The following is a 19306-nucleotide window of genomic DNA, read 5'->3' on the forward strand; positions in this document are numbered from 1 at the left end:
TGACGAATTTGGTTACTATGTATCTATAAATATAGTTTAGTTTTCAAGGGTTAGTTATGAAAGAATTTGATTTTAATTGAACTGTTGTGGCGTTCTATTCTTTCTGCCTAAACCATATAAAAAAGGAAGCGGCGTGATGTTTAGTTAGTTTTAAGTATTGAAATGATTTTTCTAGATTATATTTCGATGGTTTGCGATCCCTGGGACAAGTGTGTCTGCGATAGCGGTCCATTTACGGGCCAGCGCTTACCGTCAAGTCGACAAGTGCTATAGATGGGCATGATTCGACTGCAGCGCTTATGTAGGTAGACATTTACCATACCGCTCCTCCTTTCAACAACGTCACATATAAAAAAAAAAGATTTTTCAGGAGATCGTTTTTAAAGTTTAAAAATATAATAAAATGTATTAAAAATAAATATCAAGCCACTTATTGAACTTTTTACTGTGCAACAGATTATTTTAGGTAAAACTTAACAGTTTTTTCTCCATTTGAAATAAATTGTATATTTAAAAAAAATAATTAAACAATACCTTTTCTTCAATATGCAAAAACATCACTTTCTGCCCTGTAGCGGGTAAATATTAAGTTAAAAATATACCGCTTTTGCTGGGATATATGTACGCACAACTGAAAATTGACGATTTTTGATACATGACGTTGTTGAAAGGAGTGAGCGATATATCAAATATGCAGCATAATACAAACGGTGATATGGTGATAGAGAAACGTTGGATGCCATCTTTTTTTGTATGAAATGAATTGGGGTAGAAGAAATAAACGACACATCCGGGAAAACGATTATTCCAGGTACGATAGATAGAAGTTTCACTGTACATATATTGCTCTATTCCTACTTTTGATTTGACTGAAAACTGACGATTTTTGATATATTACGTTGTTGCAAGTAGTGAGCGATATGTAGGTAGGCATTTACCATATGTGCACCTACCTAGATATTCAATCGCGCGTTAGCACACACCAGACTCAAAGAAACTGATTTATCCATTATAGCAGATCACACGAAAAATTTATATGTTCAAATCGTCCCAATATTCCATAACGTTGATGCCGAATCAATGAATAATACAACGCATCTACTTCTGAAATCAGTTATGGCAAATAAAAACCTATCAGCGAAAGCTAAACTGGCAGTACACAAAGGAGTCCTGGTTCCAACTCTAATGCTTCCTTTCATCTCACCAATAGATGTTCTAGTGATTCAAGAACAATGTTTTAAAATTGGTTCATATACAGTATCTACTCAATGAATTAGGGCCACCCATTATTTTTTTGAATACTCTGAAATCTTTTGGATTATTATATTTATTTTACATAAATACTTTAAGTTTTCTATTGACATCTAATATCATGTATATTACCTTCAATAATATGTAAAATATACCTGGATTATTTAAGCCTTTACAAAATTTCAAATTTATGTATGGTTAATAAAGAGCTTCTTTACATCTCACCAATACGGCTGTGCAAACTCAAAACACAGAAAGGGACATTTTTTTGTAGTAGGTTTATTTTTTTGCATTTTTGACTAAGTAGAATCTACTTAGTCCAAAAATACAAAAAAGAAACGTACTGCGAAAAAATGTCCCTTACTGTGTTTTAAATTTGGACAGCCGAAGTCTCTAGTGAAGTTCTAGTGATTCAAGAACAATGTTTCTAAATTAGTTTATATGTACTTATATAGAACTTCCGAAAATTTTAGTAGTCTTGTTGTCAATCATGGGTAGAATTGGTAAATATTACACGTTTGTGGAGTGATCATTTAAACTAGCCGATGAAGGTCGTAAGCCCCGCAAATGCCCAGACTTCAATATTCTTCTTCATCTTTGATGAGATGTCTAAAAATAATATAGTATGGTAGTTAATATAATAAAAATAATAGTAATAAAACTATTGGTATCGAAACTATGAACGTATTCGTTAATTGCTTGTATTTTTTTTGCTATTAGTACAAATTTGCTTAGTTTTTAAGCAAAGTCTTTCAAAAGTTTGTTGGTTAATATAACATATCACTCACTCCTTTCAAGAACGTCATAAATCAAAAAACTAGATTTTCAGGATAACGTTTTTGTTTAAAAATATAATATAATGTATTATAAATAAAAATCAAGTCACTTTTTGAACTTTTTACTGTGCAACAGATCTTTTTAGGTAAAACTTGAAGGTTTTTTCTCCATTTGAAAAATATTTCGTAAATTTAAAAAAATAATTAAACAATACTTTTTCTTCAAAATGCAAAAACAACACTTTCTGCCCTGTAGCGGGTAAATATTGAGTTAAAAATATGCCTTTTTTGCTGGGATATAGTACATTTTCTGGGCATTCTGAAAACATGCACGGCTGAAAATTGTCGATTTTTGATTTATGACGTTCTAAAAAGGAGTGAGTGAAATGCCCAGACTTCAATTTTCTTCTTCATCTATTTTGAGATGTCAAAAATAATGCATTCTTCAGCCATTTTGAATGGTTGGCGATCCATGGTTTCCCGTAACGATCGGCTGGTTATGTCGGTGACTCATACAACTAGTACTGGCGGTCTCGACACAGTGGGCGCGCCCCCGTCTCTGTACAGGTACATACACACATGTTACTAACAGCATGCTTAAGGCCATACTCGCAATAATATAATTCATCGAGCGTCCGCTGCGCTGAGAGCCGGTCGTCACTTCACGCCCGATTATGTGTATTTTCTATATTACTTCGAAGGTTTTTGGCTCCTATCTGAGGAAAAAATTGAAGGGGGGACCCTTAGAGGAGGTATAGAAAGCTTCTATTTGAGAGGTTTTCGGCTCCTGTCTGAGAAATTGAAGAGGCGACCCTTAGAGGAGGTATAGAAATCTTCTATTTGAGAGGTTTTCGGCTCCTCTCTGAGGGATAAATTAAAGGGGGGACCCTTAGAGGAGATATAGAAAGCTTCTATTTGAGAGGTTTTCGGCTTCTATCTGAGGGATTAAATTGAAGGGGGGACCCTTAAAGGAGGTACAGAAAGCTTCTATTTGAGAGGTTTTCAGCTCCTCTGTGAGGGATAAATTGAAGGGGGGACCCTTAGAGGAGGTATACAAAGCTTCTATTTGAGAGGTTTTCGGTTCCTCTCTGAGGGATAAATTGAAGGGGGGACCCTTAGAAGAGGTATTGAAAGCTTTTTTTAAAAGGTTTTCTCCTATCTGAGGGATAAATTGAAGGGGGGACTCTTAGAAGAGGTATTGAAAGCTTCTATTTGAATGGTTTTCAGCTCCTTTCTGAGGGATAAATTGAAGGGGGGACCCTTAGAGGAGGTATTCAAAGCTTATATTTGAAAGGTTTTTAGCTCCTGAGGGATACATTGAAGAGGCGACCCTTAGAGGGTATCGAAAGCTTCTATTTGAAAGGTCATGCCGCACTGAGAGATGGCATCCCGACTGCATCCAGTCTACTCTCATCCTTCTATACCACACACATACATTCGGGTTGACTTAGTTGTGTACTGCCACTTTAGCTTTGGCTGTTAGACTTTTATTTGCTATAACTGAAGCGGCGTGATGTTTAGTGTGTTTGAACACATTAGAAACGTGTGCTTTCTCTTTTCTTACTTTTCCATTTACTCAGACTGAGCCACAGCGATGCTCGGACAGGTACAATAATAAATAAAATGAAATAAAACCAACATGTATATGGTAAATTTATTTTGAACACTTTTAAATTTGATATATTTGTACAAATTAAATTAAAATTTCTAGCCTAATTCATTGTCCTTTTTTTCTGTATACAGTAAAACCTCTATCTATCGTTTTTAAAGGGACCTATTGAAATAAACTATGAATGCGGGATTATGGAGTCAATACACAAGGAGATACCATCCAGTAAAGGTACCATCCTCCCAATCCGCACAACCATTACTAGGTTACAATTGTAAGAAGAATACAAAGTTTAGATGTATATAAATATATTTATTAAAAATAATACAAAGCTGAACAGACCAAAAAAAACATTCGAGTTTATTGAATTATTGAATTGTCGGGTTGTGGTCCCGTGGTTTCTCGTGGTTGGTTCGAACCCACTCTGCCACAATTTGATACCTATTTCTAATACTGAGCCGCTAAGGCTCACAGAAATAATATGAAATTGAAATACTTGTGTTAATAATAAAAACTAAAATATTTCTCTTTTTAAATTATATATTTAAAAAATTAAATAATTATTGATTGACATTTCGCTCACTCCTTTCAACAACGTCATATACATAATTTTTAAAGTTTAAGAATATAATAAAATATATTAAAAATAAATATCAAGCCACTTATTGAACTTTTTACTGTGCAACAGATCTTTTTAGGTAAAACCCGAAGATTTTTTCTCCATTTGAAAAATATTTAGTACATTTGAAAAGTTTAAAAAAATACTTTTTCTTCAAAATGCAAAAACAACACGGCTGTCCAAATTTAAAACACAGTAAGGGACATTTTTTTTGTAGTAGGTTTTTTTTCTAAGTAGAGTCTACTTAGTCCATAAATGCAAAAAAAAACCTGCTGCAAAAAAAATGTCCCTTACTGTGTTTTAAATTTGGACAGCCGAACACTTTCTGCCCTGTAGCGGGTAAATATTAAGTTAAAAATATGCCGCTTTTGCTGGGATATAGTACATTTTATGGGCATTCCGAAAACATGCACAACTGAAAATTGACGATTATTGATATATGACGTTGTTGAAAGGAGTGAGCGATATATTGAATATGCAGCATAATACAAATGATGAATGAGGCACATGGTGATAGAGAAACGTTGGATGCGATCTATTTTTATATTATTTTTTGACATCTCATCAAAGATGAAGAAGAATATGGAAGTCTGGGCATTTACGGGGCTGACGACCGTCAAAGGCTGGTTTAAGTGATCACTTTACACACGTGTAACATTCACCAATTCTACCCATTATTGACAACCACACTACTCAAATTCTAGGAAGTTCTATATATATATGAACCAATTTAGAAACCTTGTTCTTGAATCACTAGAACTTCACTAGAGACATCTATTGGTGAGATGTAAAGAAACTTTTTAGATCTATTTTTGTATGAAATGAATTTGGGGTAGAAGAAATAAACGACACATCCGGGAAAACGATTATTCCAGGAACGATAGATAGAGGTTTCACTGTACATACATTACTCTACTACTACTTTTCATTTCATTCTCCCGTTTTACACCTTTTTCTCTGCTATTGGTCACTTATTTATTTACATACAAATATATATCCACATTTTGTCCGCCTCCGTAGTGTAATGGTCAGCGCGCTCGGCTACCGTTCTGGAGGTCCCCGGTTCGATTTCCAAGGGGGGTAAAATAAATTTAAGTGATTTATTCACTGGAATATTTATTCAATATTATTACCCTGGACTGGTACCTGAAGCGGAGGGCTGATCACCTTTCCTTCATGTGTAAACGATCAAGATAACACTGCGTTGATATGACGCAGTGCCCTGTGCACCATTGGGGTGCGGATAAGGGTTTTTTTATTATTATTATATATATATATATATATATATATATATATATATATATATATATATATATATATATATATATATATATAATATATATATATATATATATATATATATATATATATATATATATATATATATATATATATATATATATATATATATATATATATATATATATATATATATTTGAATTAGAAATTGTTTGAATTAGAAATTGTTAAAAAGAATTTGGACACACTCAAAATATTGTGGATATATATATATATATATATATATATATATATATATATATATATATATATATATATATATATATATATATATATATATATATATATATATATATATATATATATATATATATATATATATATATATATATATATATATATATATATATATATATATATATATATATATATATATATATATATATATATATATATATATATATATATATATATATATATATATATATATATATATCCACAATATTTTGAGTGTGTCCAAATTCTTTTTAACAATTTCTAATTCAAACCATGGGCTGGTATGAATTATTGCTTTATATGGGAGTAAGATTCACCATTCTACCCATGATTGCCAAGCACGCTACTCAATTTTCGAAAGTTGTATATATGATTCAATTAACACCATCTTCAATAAAGATGATATCAGCACCACCTATGGTTGAATTTGGTTAGGCTAGGTTAGGTTAGGTTAGGTTAGGTTAACTCTGAAGTAATGCCTAACGGCGGTTCCGAAGTGCGGTAGATGCTTGCACGGGAGAGGTTTTTAGTGGGTAGGCCCTCAGCAGGAAGATTTCCACACTGCCAGTCTTGTGACCCGGATGTCACCTGACGTCTTATAAAAGATTTTTCTCTTCCCACGCAAAACAAAAAAAAAAAGGTTAGGTTAGGTTAGGTTAGGTTAGTTACTAGCTGGTCTTCCAAGATCTGCCAACATCCTAACGGCTCATCTAAGAGATCTCATTTTAATTCCATAATTTACTTATTATGTTCATAGTTACTTCGTTAACACTGGCCCAAATATGATGGCTTAAAATACTCATATGATATTGACCCAAGAAGATTGATTATAATACTCATGTGACACGGGACCAAAGATGATTAGAAATACTCGTGTGACACTGGCCCAAAGATGATTATAATACTCATGTGACACGGGACCAAAGATGATTAGAAATACTCGTGTGACACTGGCCCAAAGATGATTATAATACTCATGTGACACGGGACCAAAGATGATTAGAAATACTCGTGTGACACTGGCCCAAAGATGATTATAATACTCATGTGACACGGGACCAAAGATGATTAGAAATACTCGTGTGACACTGGCCCAAAGATGATTATAATACTCATGTGACACGAGACCAAAGATGATTTGAAATACTCGTGTGACACTGACCCAAAGATGATTATAATACTCATATGACACTGGCCTAAAGATGATATAAAATACTTATGTGATATGGCCCAAAGATGATATAAAATACTTGTGTGACACTGGCCCAAAGATGATATAAAATACTTGTGTGACACTGGCCCAAAGATGATTTTAATACTCATATGACACTGGCCCAAAATTGATTAAAAATAATACTGAATTTAAAATACGATACATGATTTTATTGAAATAATTCATTAGTTTTTTACAATCACAATATTTTGAGACGAATTTTTGTTCACATATGGATTTTGCCCTGTCAAGACTCAGACGGTAAATTCCACATTCTCCTTCATAATAAAAAATCTTGATATGAATAAATAAGACGCAAAAAATCCTGAATTAGTGAAGAAAAATTTAGAAAAATTCATGATGTTGTGAAAAAAATACAAGCTGATCACCTTGCCTTTGCAATTAGAGATCAAGACAACACTGCATTGACAACACTGAGGCCACAATAGACCTAATATGGTCGCAGTGACATAGGAGATGCAAGATCCCTTGACCTCACAACAACAAAAAAACACTGCTTTTCTACGATGCAGTGCCCTATGCACCATCGGGAGCGGATAAGGGTTAATTTATATATATATATATATATATATATATATATATATATATATATATATATATATATATATATATATATATATATATATGATTCACAGGGAGTTCATCGGGGACTGTATCCATCCTGCTGTGGTTCTAACAGTTTCAATTGTTACATATTATACGATGTTTAAAAAAAATTGACTGGTCGAAATAGATTTTAACCGATGGAGCCATTTATCACCAAGTACAATTTGAATAAAAACCGGAAATAATTCAACGCCTTTGCGAGATCAGTGATCATGTCGATGATTCGTCGATTCAGTCCAGTGCCCTACGCGCCATTCTGCTGATTCGCGGCAGGACTATGTGATTCTCCTCGGGCAGAGAAGTCCCCTTCTTGTAAGCGGCCATGCGCTCCGAGTGAGCCCGTTCCCGCCGTGAGTGTCTCGCCGGTGAGCGCCCTCTCCTGAGCGTCTCCACGCGCTCCTTGGCAGGGAAGGCTCGGGGCGCGGCCTGCAGGGGAAGGCCAGCATCTCCTCGTCTCCGCCCGGTGGAGCCGGCGCCGGCTGAAGCTGGGAAAGCGGTGCTCGCAGCTCAGACATCTGTAAATGAATAATACAATAATTTAAAATAATTTTTTTTTAAATTTTTTTTTATTTAAACTTCATGTACAGAAAATAAAAAGTACATTGGCGGGCTTATTGCTAAAAAGCAATATCTTCCAACCGACCAAAGACGGACTAGTGATATTGATCAAAACGTTTGATACCATATATAGCCGTTTGCAATCAGAGGGCAGATAGTGAACATTTAAAAAACATAAATTACAAATTAACATTAAAAAAAAACATAAATTAACAAAAGACGATAATAAGGAGGGCAAAGGAAGAAGGGAGTTTAGGGAAGGAGGTAGAGGGAGGAGGTTTGATGGGCAGTTAGGGTACTAATGACAAATAGTAATGTCTCAGACGTTTTTAAAAGTTAATACATATTATTGTCTGATGTAATAGATTTTATCAAAAAACAAAAAAACAAAAATATGAAAATGAAAGAGAAAAAAAAAAAATAATAACAAAAAAGTATTCTAGGATTCTAATGATAAATAGGTAGAATCAGGTAGCAAGTTTAAGGAAGAGAGGAGGGGTCAGGGGTGGAGGAGATGGACAGTTAGGGTTCTAAGGTAAGATAATGATGTTTCAGGCGTTTTTTGAAGGTTAAAATAGAAGGTGCATTTTTTACGTGTAGAGGTAGTTCATTCCAGAGTCTAGCCGCTTGGCCAGTAAAGGAATTACTGAGGAATGCTGTGTTGTGGCAAGGAATGGAGAGTGTTCTCTCTTGTTTAATTACAATTACGAGCTTCTTCGAAACTCTTAAAGAGACTTTAAGAGAGGATACCTCTAAAAGAGTTGATTGAAAATTCACCTCTTTCTTTTATGTTTTTTTTTTTTTTTTTATGGTACGATTTTTTAACCTAAACTACCTTTACTCAACTTGGACTCGCTGAACTTAATCTAACTTGACGTTACATCACATAACTAATTCTAAGTAGGTACTAACTCTTAAAGAGACTGTAAGGGAGGATTCTTCTTCTCCGTCTTATTCCTCATTGCTGAGGGTTGTGACCCTTGCAGAAGCAATGGCTCTTCTCCAGTTATCCCTTGACTGCGCTGCACGTAGCGCTCCAACCACCTTAACTCCATCGGTCCATCGTGTGGGGATCTTCCTCTCCCTCTCTTTCCCTCCAGGCTACCGATCACAACTAGTCGTTCCAGGCTATCCTCGTTGCCACGCGCAACGTGTCCAAAGAACTGGAGAATCCGTCGGGTACAGATATTGGCCAGAGTCAAGCCGGGAGGGAGGATACCTCCAAATAATACAATTACAAGCTTATTCTAAGGTCTTAAAGAGACTTTAACCGGATCCACGCGGCTTGCATAACCGTATGTGTTTTCATAAAACATGCCCCATATGCGGCTGACATAACCGTTTGTGTTTTTACATTGCTTCAAGTTTCAAACCTCAGTTCAACTTGGAGGGATTTTTTCATGGTGTGGAACTTTGGATAAAATAATACGTCAATCCTTGGCCTTATGACATCTGTTGAAATATCTGACTAATAATTTGTAACATCACAAGGATAAATAAAAGAACAGATCCCTGATTTTTCTTGCGGTCGGTAATTAGTCCGCGCCATAATCATGCCCTATATCTGTCTCACTCTCGACGCTACGCATCGCCAGTGGGTAAGAGTGACACACGATGCGTGCTTTGATTTATTTATGTTACGATCTTATTTGTTTATATTACGATATATTTCAAGAATAATGTGACACAAGTGTATTATAGAGTACCAAAAAGGCACAATGAATCCCACTGAACGTTTTTGTTTAGGAAAATAAATGGTTTCTTAACTAAATACATGATAAAAGTAATCATTTTAAAAACGGTGAAATACCGCCGCGTACGGGCGTCTCTCAGGAACAAAGTTGACGCGGTTAAAAGGTTAACCACTTAATGCTAGGGTTTTTTTTTATTATAAATAAATAAATCAAATAAATAAATCTTGTTTATAAAGCTAGAAGAAAGAAAAATCCACTTGATGCTCTATAAACCTTGTAAATACATAATATAATAATAAATAATAAAACCCTTATCCGCACCCAAATGGTGCATAGGGCACTGCGTCATATAACGCAGTGTTATCTTGATCGTTTTTACACATGAAGGAAAGGTGATCAGCCCTCCGCTTCAGGTACCAGTCCAGGGTAATTTTGAATAAATATTGCAGTGGAAAATCACTTATATTTATTTGAACCCCCCTGGGAATCGAACCCGGGACCTACAGAACGGTAGCCGAGCGTGCTGACCATTACACTACGGAGGCAGACAATAAATACATAATAAGCAAGGTGAATAATAAACGTAACTCCTATCCAAATCCACCTAGAGTGTTTCAAAATCACTTACAGTTCAGACGTCTTCGAATTTGGTTTGGACATTGATCTCCTTCTCGTGGACTGCCATGTGCCCCTTGAGCGTGCACCGCTGCGTGAAGGCCTTCCCGCACACGTAGCACACGTGCGCGCGCTCGCCCGAGTGTATCTTGAGGTGCTCCTTGAGCGTGTACTTGCGGCCGTAGCGCTTGCTGCACACGGGGCACTCGTAGCGCCGCTCGCCCGTGTGCTTGAGCATGTGGAAGCGCAGCCCGCGGCTCGAGAAGAAGCTCGACTCGCACTCGGCGCACGCGTGCTTGCGCTCCTGCAGGTGGATGCTGCGCACGTGCACCGACAGGTGGCTCTGCAGGCAGAACCGCTTCGGGCAGTGCTTGCACGCGTACTTCTTGTTCTCCTCCCCGTGCACGGCCACCAGGTGGCGGCGTCGCGCGTTGTACGACGAGAAGCGGTCCGTGCACACCGAGCATCTAGAACGGAGAGAAAAAATCAGGGCCGGTGCGGGCTGACACAGCGATTGCTAGAAATCAGGGCCGGTGCGGGCTGACACGACGATTGCTGGAAATCAGGGCCCGTGCGGGCTGATACGACGATTGCTAGAAATCAGGGCCGGTGGAGGCTGACACGACGATTGCTAGAAATCAGGGCCGGTGGAGGCTGACACGACGATTGCTAGAAATCAGGGCCGGTGGAGGCTGACACGACAATTGTTAGAAATCAGGGCCGGTGGAGGCTGACACGACGATTGCTAGAAATCAGGGCCGGTGGAGGCTGACACGACGATTGCTAGAAATCAGGGCCGGTGGAGGCTGACACGACAATTGTTAGAAATCAGGGCCGGTGGAGGCTGACACGACGATTGCTAGAAATCAGGGCCGGTGGAGGCTGACACGACGATTGCTAGAAATCAGGGCCGGTGCAGGCTAACACGAAGATTGTCATTTTTCAACATCATAAAGCATCACAAGACTGACCAATATATCTAGGAGTTCCAAGAATTTGAGTAGTGCGGTTGTCAATCATCTCACCAATAGATGTCTCTAGCGAAGTTGTAGTGATTCAAGAACAAGGTTTCTAAATTGGTTCATATATATAGAACTTCCAAGAATTTGAGTAGTGTGGTTGTCAATAATGGGTAGAATTGGTGAATGTTGAAACCTTGTTCTTGAATCACTAGAACTTCACTAGAGACATCTATTGGTGAGATGTAAAGAAGCTCTTTACTAAGCAGAAACTCTTATATTAGTATGTGAGGTCCAAAACCTGGATTTCAATCACACACATGAGAAACGCCAGAAAATACCATTTTCATTTTTATTACTTAAGCTTATAATTTGACCAGACAATTTATTTACAACATTTTGAGTGTACAAATGAACAAGTGTGTAAAACATTTTGAGTGTGTCCAAATACTTGTTCACAAGTATTTGGACACACTCAAAATGTTGTTAAAAAATATGTTGGCTAGAATAATTGCGTAATATCTCACTTGTAGACGTCGGTCTGCCCGGCGTGCCTCCTCATGTGCGCCTTGAGCGAGCCGGTGGCCTTGAAGACGCGGTCGGGGCAGATGGGGCACGCCTCCACGGCCGTGGTGTGGCTGGCCGTGTGGCACGTGAGCTGCGCCCGCGTGGCGAACCAGCGCCCGCACTGCTCGCAGATGTGGTTCGGGAAGTGCACCGGCATGTGCATCTGCAGGCCCTTGTGCACCGGGAACGTCTCCGAGCAGATCCTGAGGGAACACCGACTCGTTACAGGAACCCTTAACCTTCTCCGTACTGATCGTCCGAAAATTACACGGGTCACCTAAACACCCAAGTTCATATTTGTATGGTTGTTTTGGCCATTTTTTATAGCTATCGGTTTCGGAAACAGCTATTTTGGGAGCAGCGTTTTGCCGCGTTTTGCGATCACGTGTTGCTGATCGTGTTTGTTAATGTGAGGGAGAAGTGCACAGAATGAAAACAAAATGACGTACTTACAGTTGGTTCCTTAAAACTAACTAACTAACTAACCATCACGCCGCTTCTCCGCAGGGGTAGGCAGAGAGAATCGAACGCCACACCACTCTGTCTTTGCAAACATTCTTTGCCTCTTCTACATTCATGCATCTCCTCATACATTAATACTACTAACCCTTATCCGCACCCAGTGGTGCATAGGGCACTGCATCGTATAGAAGCAGTGTTATCTTGATCGTTAAATACATGAAGGAAAGGTGATCAGCCTTCCGCTTCGGGTGCCAGTCCAGGTTCATATTAAATAAATATTAGACTAAAATCACTAATATTTATTTTGACCCTCTTGGGAATCGAACCCGGTACCTCTATTTTATGAATCCCCTCGCAAATATTGATAAAATAGTTAGTAACATAATCTCCGATCAGCCGAGACTAATGACGTCGGGTATGTATGACTAACTCAAACATACCCGATGATTATTACGACTCCTGACCCGGCCGCTTTCAAGTATTTGACATACCTGATTGTGCCAAGTTTTCCACGGTCGTCCTCTGCTTCTTTTTCCGATTACATTCGCCCCATAAATTTGTTTAACCTTTATTGAAATAAATGCGATTCTATACTAAATACTGGAATCAAATAATGACAAATAATTTACAATATATAGTATCAAGAAGTAAAGTGAAGATCTAAATAAAACGTCTATTTGCTTCAACAACCCAAGCAGTTCTCGCGGCTTTTTAGCTCTCTCGCTTCAGAGTCAGGTCCGCTCGGAAATCTTCTGTTTAGTTACAACATTTTGAGTGTGTCCAAATACTTGTTCACAAAATCTGGATTATCTCCAATTACAGGAGTTATTTTCATATTATTTTTTGACATCTCATCAAAGATGAAGAAGAATATGGAAGTCTGGGCATTTACGGGGCTTACGACCGTCATAGGCTGGTTTGAGTGATCACTTTACACACGTGTAACATTCACCAATTCTACCCATTATTGACAACCACACTACTCAAATTCTTGGAAGCTCTATATATATGAACCAATTTAGAAACTTTGTTCTTGAATCACTAGAACTTCACTAGAGACATCTATTGGTGAGATGTAAGATGTGAGACTTCCATATTCTTCTTCATCTTTGATGAGATGTCAAAAAATAATATGAAAATAACTCCTGTAATTGGAGATAATCCAGATTTTGTGAACAAGTATTTGGACACACTCAAAATGTTGTAAATAAATTATCTGGTCAAATTATAAGCTTAATAAAAATGAAAATGGTATTTTCTGGCGTTTCTCATGTGTGTGATTATAATCCAGGATTCGGATCTCACATACTAATATAAGAGTTTCTGCTTAATAAAAAAAGCTTCTTTACATCTCACCAATAGATGTCTCTAGTGAAGTTCTAGTGATTCAAGAACAAAGTTTCTAAATTGGTTCATATATATAGAGCTTCCAAGAATTTGAGTAGTGTGGTTGTCAATAATGGGTAGAATTGGTGAATGTTACACGTGTGTAAAGTGATCACTCAAACCAGCCTATGACGGTCGTAAGCCCCGTAAATGCCCAGACTTCCATATTCTTCTTCATCTTTGATGAGATGTCAAAAAATAATTCTGTTTAGTTCGTATCGAAACGCCTCTATACTGCTTACGTCAGCGCGACAACCCAACAGTGTTACCACATTTGTGTGGAAATCCTAGCACGCAGCTCGTTATCGAGCCGAGTCACAGATTCCACGTCCTTTCCAACCGGCAGCCGAGCGCTGACTGAGCGAGAGGCCAGAAATCGAATCTAACGAAAACGTAGTAATCTAATTGTCTCGCTCTCGCCTTGTGGTAATACCACATTTATTAGAGTGATAGATATAATATCGCTCACTCTTTTCAAGAACGTTATAAATAAAAAAAACTTGATTTTTCAGGAGAACATTTTAAAAGCTTAAAAATATAATACAATGTATTAAATATAAATATCAGGCGACTTATTGAACTTTTTACTGTGCAACAGACCTTTTTAGGTAAAACCTGAAGGTTTTTTCTCCATTTGAAAAATATTTAGTATATTTAAAAAAAATAATTAAACAATACCTTTTCTTCAAAATGCAAAAATAACACTTTCTGCCCGGTAGCGGGTAAATATTAACTTAATATGCCGCTTTTGCTGGGATATAGTACATTTTCTGGGCACTTTTTGATTTATGACGTTCTTGAATGGATCCGTGCTGGAGGTCCCGAGTTCGATTCCCAGGGGGGTCAAAATAAATATGGCCAATTTTCGCTCTCATACTTATTTAATATCACCCTGGACTGGTACAAGAAGCGCAGGGCTGATTACCTTTCCTTCATGTGTCAACGATTAAGATAACACTGCGTTTAATGACGCAGTGCCCTATGCACCATTGGGTGCGGATAAGGGTTAGAAGAAGAAGTATACTAACTTGCATTGAAGGTCGGTCTTCTCCAGCTTGTAAGGGAGTTGTTCTTTCCTCTTGTACTTCCGGAAGCCGGACTTCTTTGTGTCGCATTCATCTTCCGTCTCTTCTTTCTTCAATATAACCCTGCATCAGTAAAAAACCTGTATAATTATGAATGTGGGCCTGATTTCCTTTTGGTGGTGGTTTTAAAAACTTGTATTTATTTAGATTGGCAGTGACAGGGATATTGAAAGCTTTTAAATGTAAATTCACAGTAAAATCGGGATACAATTTTATTTGGTCTGTCAGGAAGCCAAGATGCTTCTGTATCAGGTCTGGGAATGCGGTGGGACAGCTCTCAATGTACCTCGCTTATTATTATAGAGAAGGTCTGTCAGGAAGCCTAGATGCTTCTGTATCAGGTCTGGGAATGCGGTGGGACAGCTCTCAATGTACCTCGCTTATTATTATAGAGAAGGTCTGTCAGGAAGCCTAGATGCTTCTGTATCAGGTCTGGGAATGCGGTGGGACAGCTCTCAATGTACCTCGCTTATTATTATAGAGAAGGTCTGTCAGGAAGCCTAGATGCTTCTGTATCAGGTCTGGGAATGCGGTGGGACAGCTCTCAATGTACCTCGCTTATTATTATAGAGAAGGTCTGTCAGGAAGCCTAGATGCTTCTGTATCAGGTCTGGGAATGCGGTGGGACAGCCTCAATGTACCTCGCTTATTATTATAGAGAAGGTCTGTCAGGAAGCCTAGATGCTTCTGTATCAGGTCTGGGAATGCGGTGGGACAGCTCTCAATGTACCTCGCTTATTATTATAGAGAAGGTCTGTCAGGAAGCCTAGATGCTTCTGTATCAGGTCTGGGAATGCGGTGGGACAGCTCTCAATGTACCTCGCTTATTATTATAGAGAAGGTCTGTCAGGAAGCCTAGATGCTTCTGTATCAGGTCTGGGAATGCGGTGGGACAGCTCTCAATGTACCTCGCTTATTATTATAGAGAAGGTCTGTCAGGAAGCCTAGATGCTTCTGTATCAGGTCTGGGAATGCGGTGGGACAGCTCTCAATGTACCTCGCTTATTATTATAGAGAAGGTCTGTCAGGAAGCCTAGATGCTTCTGTATCAGGTCTGGGAATGCGGTGCGACAGCTCTCAATGTACCTCGCTTATTATTATAGAGAAGGTCTGTCAGGAAGCCTAGATGCTTCTGTATCAGGTCTGGGAATGCGGTGGGACAGCTCTCAATGTACCTCGCTTATTATTATAGAGAAGGTCTGTCAGGAAGCCTAGATGCTTCTGTATCAGGTCTGGGAATGCGGTGGGACAGCTTTCAGTATTGAAATATCATCCGTAGGGTGAATAATGCAGTGTCTGAAATAATAAATAATAGTAATATTGAATAAAAACAGTTTTGTTAACTTACTTCTTTTTACTCTTATCTTTGGCCTTTCTTTTGAGGGTTCCCCTGCCCCGGGAGGAGGTGGGGAGTCGGCGCCCGCGGGTCCGGAGCGGCTCCTCGTCCTCCGGGAGCTCCCCTTCATCCTTGATGTGGTCCTCCTGCAGCCAGTCCTCGGCCGTCTCGGCCGGCAGACTCAGGTAGTCGTTCAAAACCAAAGGCTTCTCCTCTACAACCAAATCAAATTATCAATCAGTCTTGAAAAAGAAGCGGTTAGCTTCGAAACCATTTTTTATTTTTATTTACATAAAATGTATACATTTATTTAAAAGGACAATTATAAACATAATAAAAACATTTTTTTACAGACACCCACCAAGCCATCTTGTGTGTCTTGTCGGTGGAGTTCTTTTTACATATATTTTTCATTAGTTTTATCCATTTTAACCTAATATACACACAAAAAAGAGTCCTTTATTTTGCCTTTGTTCCATATTTTATTTTGACCTCTAACCTCCGCCAGCAACTAATCAAAAGTAGGCATTATAATTAAGTTATAATAAAATATTTATTTTGATTTTAAAACAAAGTTACATTTTAATTATAAAATCAAATTCTATCACTCTACTTATCATTCATCGTTCACTTTGTGTAGAACCACTTAAAAACGATATATCATAAATGTGTATTACCACTTAAAAACATTACTTCATGACTTTGTGTAATACCACTTAAAAACACTGCTTTATGAATGTGTAATACCACTTAAAGGTAAAGGTATTTCTAGTGATGCTAAACATATAAATAAGTTTTTTTAAGGTAAGTTTTTCTAGTGATGTAAAATATACAGATGAGGTTTTTCAAGGTATTTCTAGTGATGTAAAACTTACCGATGAGGTTATTCAAGGTATTTCTAGTGATGTAAAACTTATCCATGATGTTTTTCAAGGTATTTCTAGTGATGTAAAACTTATCCATGATGTTTTTCAAGGTATTTCTAGTGATGTAAAACTTATCCATGATGTTTTTCAAGGTATTTCTAGTGATGTAAAACTTATCCATGATGTTTTTCAAGGTATTTCTAGTGATGTAAAACTTATCCATGATGTTTTTCAAGGTATTTCTAGTGATGTAAAACTTACCGATGAGGTTTTTCAAGGTATTTCTAGTGATCTCTATCTGTGTGCGGAAGTTGGCCGTGTCCCTTAGCCTGTTGATACACGCGGCACATATAGAATACATTTTTTCAGAGTTGTCATTATCTTCCCCAACCTGCAAAATATTAAAAAAAGGCCTTTAACCGGATCCACGTAGCTCGCATAACCGTATGTGTTTTCACAAAACATTCCCCGTACGCGGCTGACATAACCGTTTGTGTTTTTACTTTACTCCAAGTTTCGAACCTCAGTTCAACTTGGAGGGATTTTTTCATGGTGTGGAACTTAGGATAAAATACTACGTCAATCCTCGGCCTTATGACATCTGTTGAAATATCTGACTAATAATTTGTAACATCACAAGGATAAATAAAAGAACAGATCCCTGATTTTTCTTGCGGTCGGTAATTAGTCCGCGCCATAATCATGCCCTATATCTGTCTCACTCTCGACGCTACGCATCTCCAGTGGGTAAGAGTGACACACGATGCGCGCTTTGATTTATCTATCTTACGATCTTATTTGCATATATTACGATATATTTCAAGAATAATGTGACACGAGTGTATTATAGAGTACCAAAAAGGCACAATGAATCCCATTGAACGTTTTTGTTTAGGAAAATAAATCCTTTCTTAATTAAATACATGATAAAAGTAATCATTTAAAAAACGGCAAAATACCGCCGCGCACGGGCGTCTCTCAGGAACAAAGTGAACGCGGTTAAAAGGTTAAATATATATACTTAAAAAAAATATATATCCAACTAACTAATTAACTGTCACGCCGATTACTGCAAGGGTAGGCAGAGAGAACAAAATGCAACACCAATCTGTCTTTGCTAACAATCTTCACCTCATCAGTCACCTAGTCGGGTTGTGGTCCCGTGGTTAGTGTCGCGGACTCTTGAGTCAGAGTTTCTCGGTTGGAACCCACTCTACCACAATTTGATACCTATTTCTAATAATGAGCCGCTGAGGCTCACAGAAATAGTATGAAATTGAAATATTTGTGTAAATAATAAAAACACAAATATTTCTGTTTAAAAAAAAAAAAAACAAAATCCACATTCATGCATCTCCTCGTACATACCCGCCGATTACCCCATTACCGCACCCCGATGGTGCATAGGGCACTGCATCATATAAACGCAGTGTTATCTTGATCGTTAACACATGAATGAAAGTAAATATCCTTTTTAAATTAATAGTTAAAATTTGAAATAGATGGTGATATAGTACGGTAGTTAATATAATAAAAATCATAATAATATAACTATTGGTATCGAAATTATGAACGTATTTGTTAATTGCTTGTACTTTTTGCTATTAGTACAAATTTGCTTAGTTTTTAAGGTAAGTCTTTCGAAATTTTGTTGGTTATTATATATAACATACCTGTATAGAAAAACAATAGGATATCAATTCACTGTACACTTCCGCCTTGCCTTTAAAATAATATGTCACATTCATGTCCTTAAGGTTCTCCTCTCCCATACAAGCCCAACACGTTCCGGAATTCAGCTCTTCCTTGATCATAGCACTTTCGCCCTCGTACTTCTCCAACACTCTCTCTTCCTCGGCGACCGACTGTTCCACCTCCATGCTTTGACGATATATCCAACGAACATATAGAGCGATGAATCGGGAATTTAAATTGAAATCAGATGTAAAAAGTAACAAAAAACGCGTACGGAATATCGTATTGTATTTTTTTGACAGCTACTTTTTTTCTATGTAATATTTAAGGCTGCAGAGTGTACACTTGACAGATCATTTTTCAAATTAGTCACGTAGGTACTGACATAAAAATGGGGTTAATGGAAAATTTTCAAATTTTGACGTCAATTAAATAAATATATATTTATATACACATAAATACGTAACTTATGA

General features: G+C 37.5%; 1 protein-coding gene across 1 annotated transcript; it reads right to left on the reverse strand.

Annotated features, from left to right (window-relative positions):
• Window positions 1–7606: 7606 nt before the first annotated feature.
• LOC148303538 (uncharacterized) lies at window positions 7607–19122 on the reverse strand. Its single transcript, XM_088269784.1, has 7 exons — window positions 18812–19122; window positions 17400–17529; window positions 16285–16486; window positions 14880–14999; window positions 11964–12206; window positions 10491–10944; window positions 7607–8125 (listed from the first exon to the last, which is right to left on the reverse strand). Exons 1-6 carry the CDS (start codon window positions 19016–19018, stop codon window positions 10494–10496), a joined length of 1353 nt encoding a protein of 450 aa, XP_088125910.1. The 5' UTR covers window positions 19019–19122; the 3' UTR covers window positions 7607–8125; window positions 10491–10493.
• Between the last annotated feature and the right edge of the window lie 184 nt (window positions 19123–19306).

This window comes from Brachycentrus maculatus, unplaced genomic scaffold (assembly GCF_059751285.1).
Source record: "Brachycentrus maculatus isolate JH-2025_06_01 unplaced genomic scaffold, ASM5975128v1 h1tg000363l, whole genome shotgun sequence".
Lineage (NCBI taxonomy): Eukaryota > Metazoa > Arthropoda > Insecta > Trichoptera > Brachycentridae > Brachycentrus > Brachycentrus maculatus.

Coding starts and splice junctions, on each gene's coding strand:
- LOC148303538 (XM_088269784.1), bottom strand. CDS start 19,018: ATGGAGGTGGAACAGTCGGTCGCCGAGGAAGAGAGAGTGTTGGAGAAG. Junction 16,487..17,399: donor TACCTTGAAAAACCTCATCG/GTAAGTTTTACA, acceptor ATTTGGTTGTAG/AGGAGAAGCCTTTGGTTTTG. Junction 10,945..11,963: donor GGGCAGACCGACGTCTACAA/GTGAGATATTAC, acceptor TCTCCGTTCTAG/ATGCTCGGTGTGCACGGACC.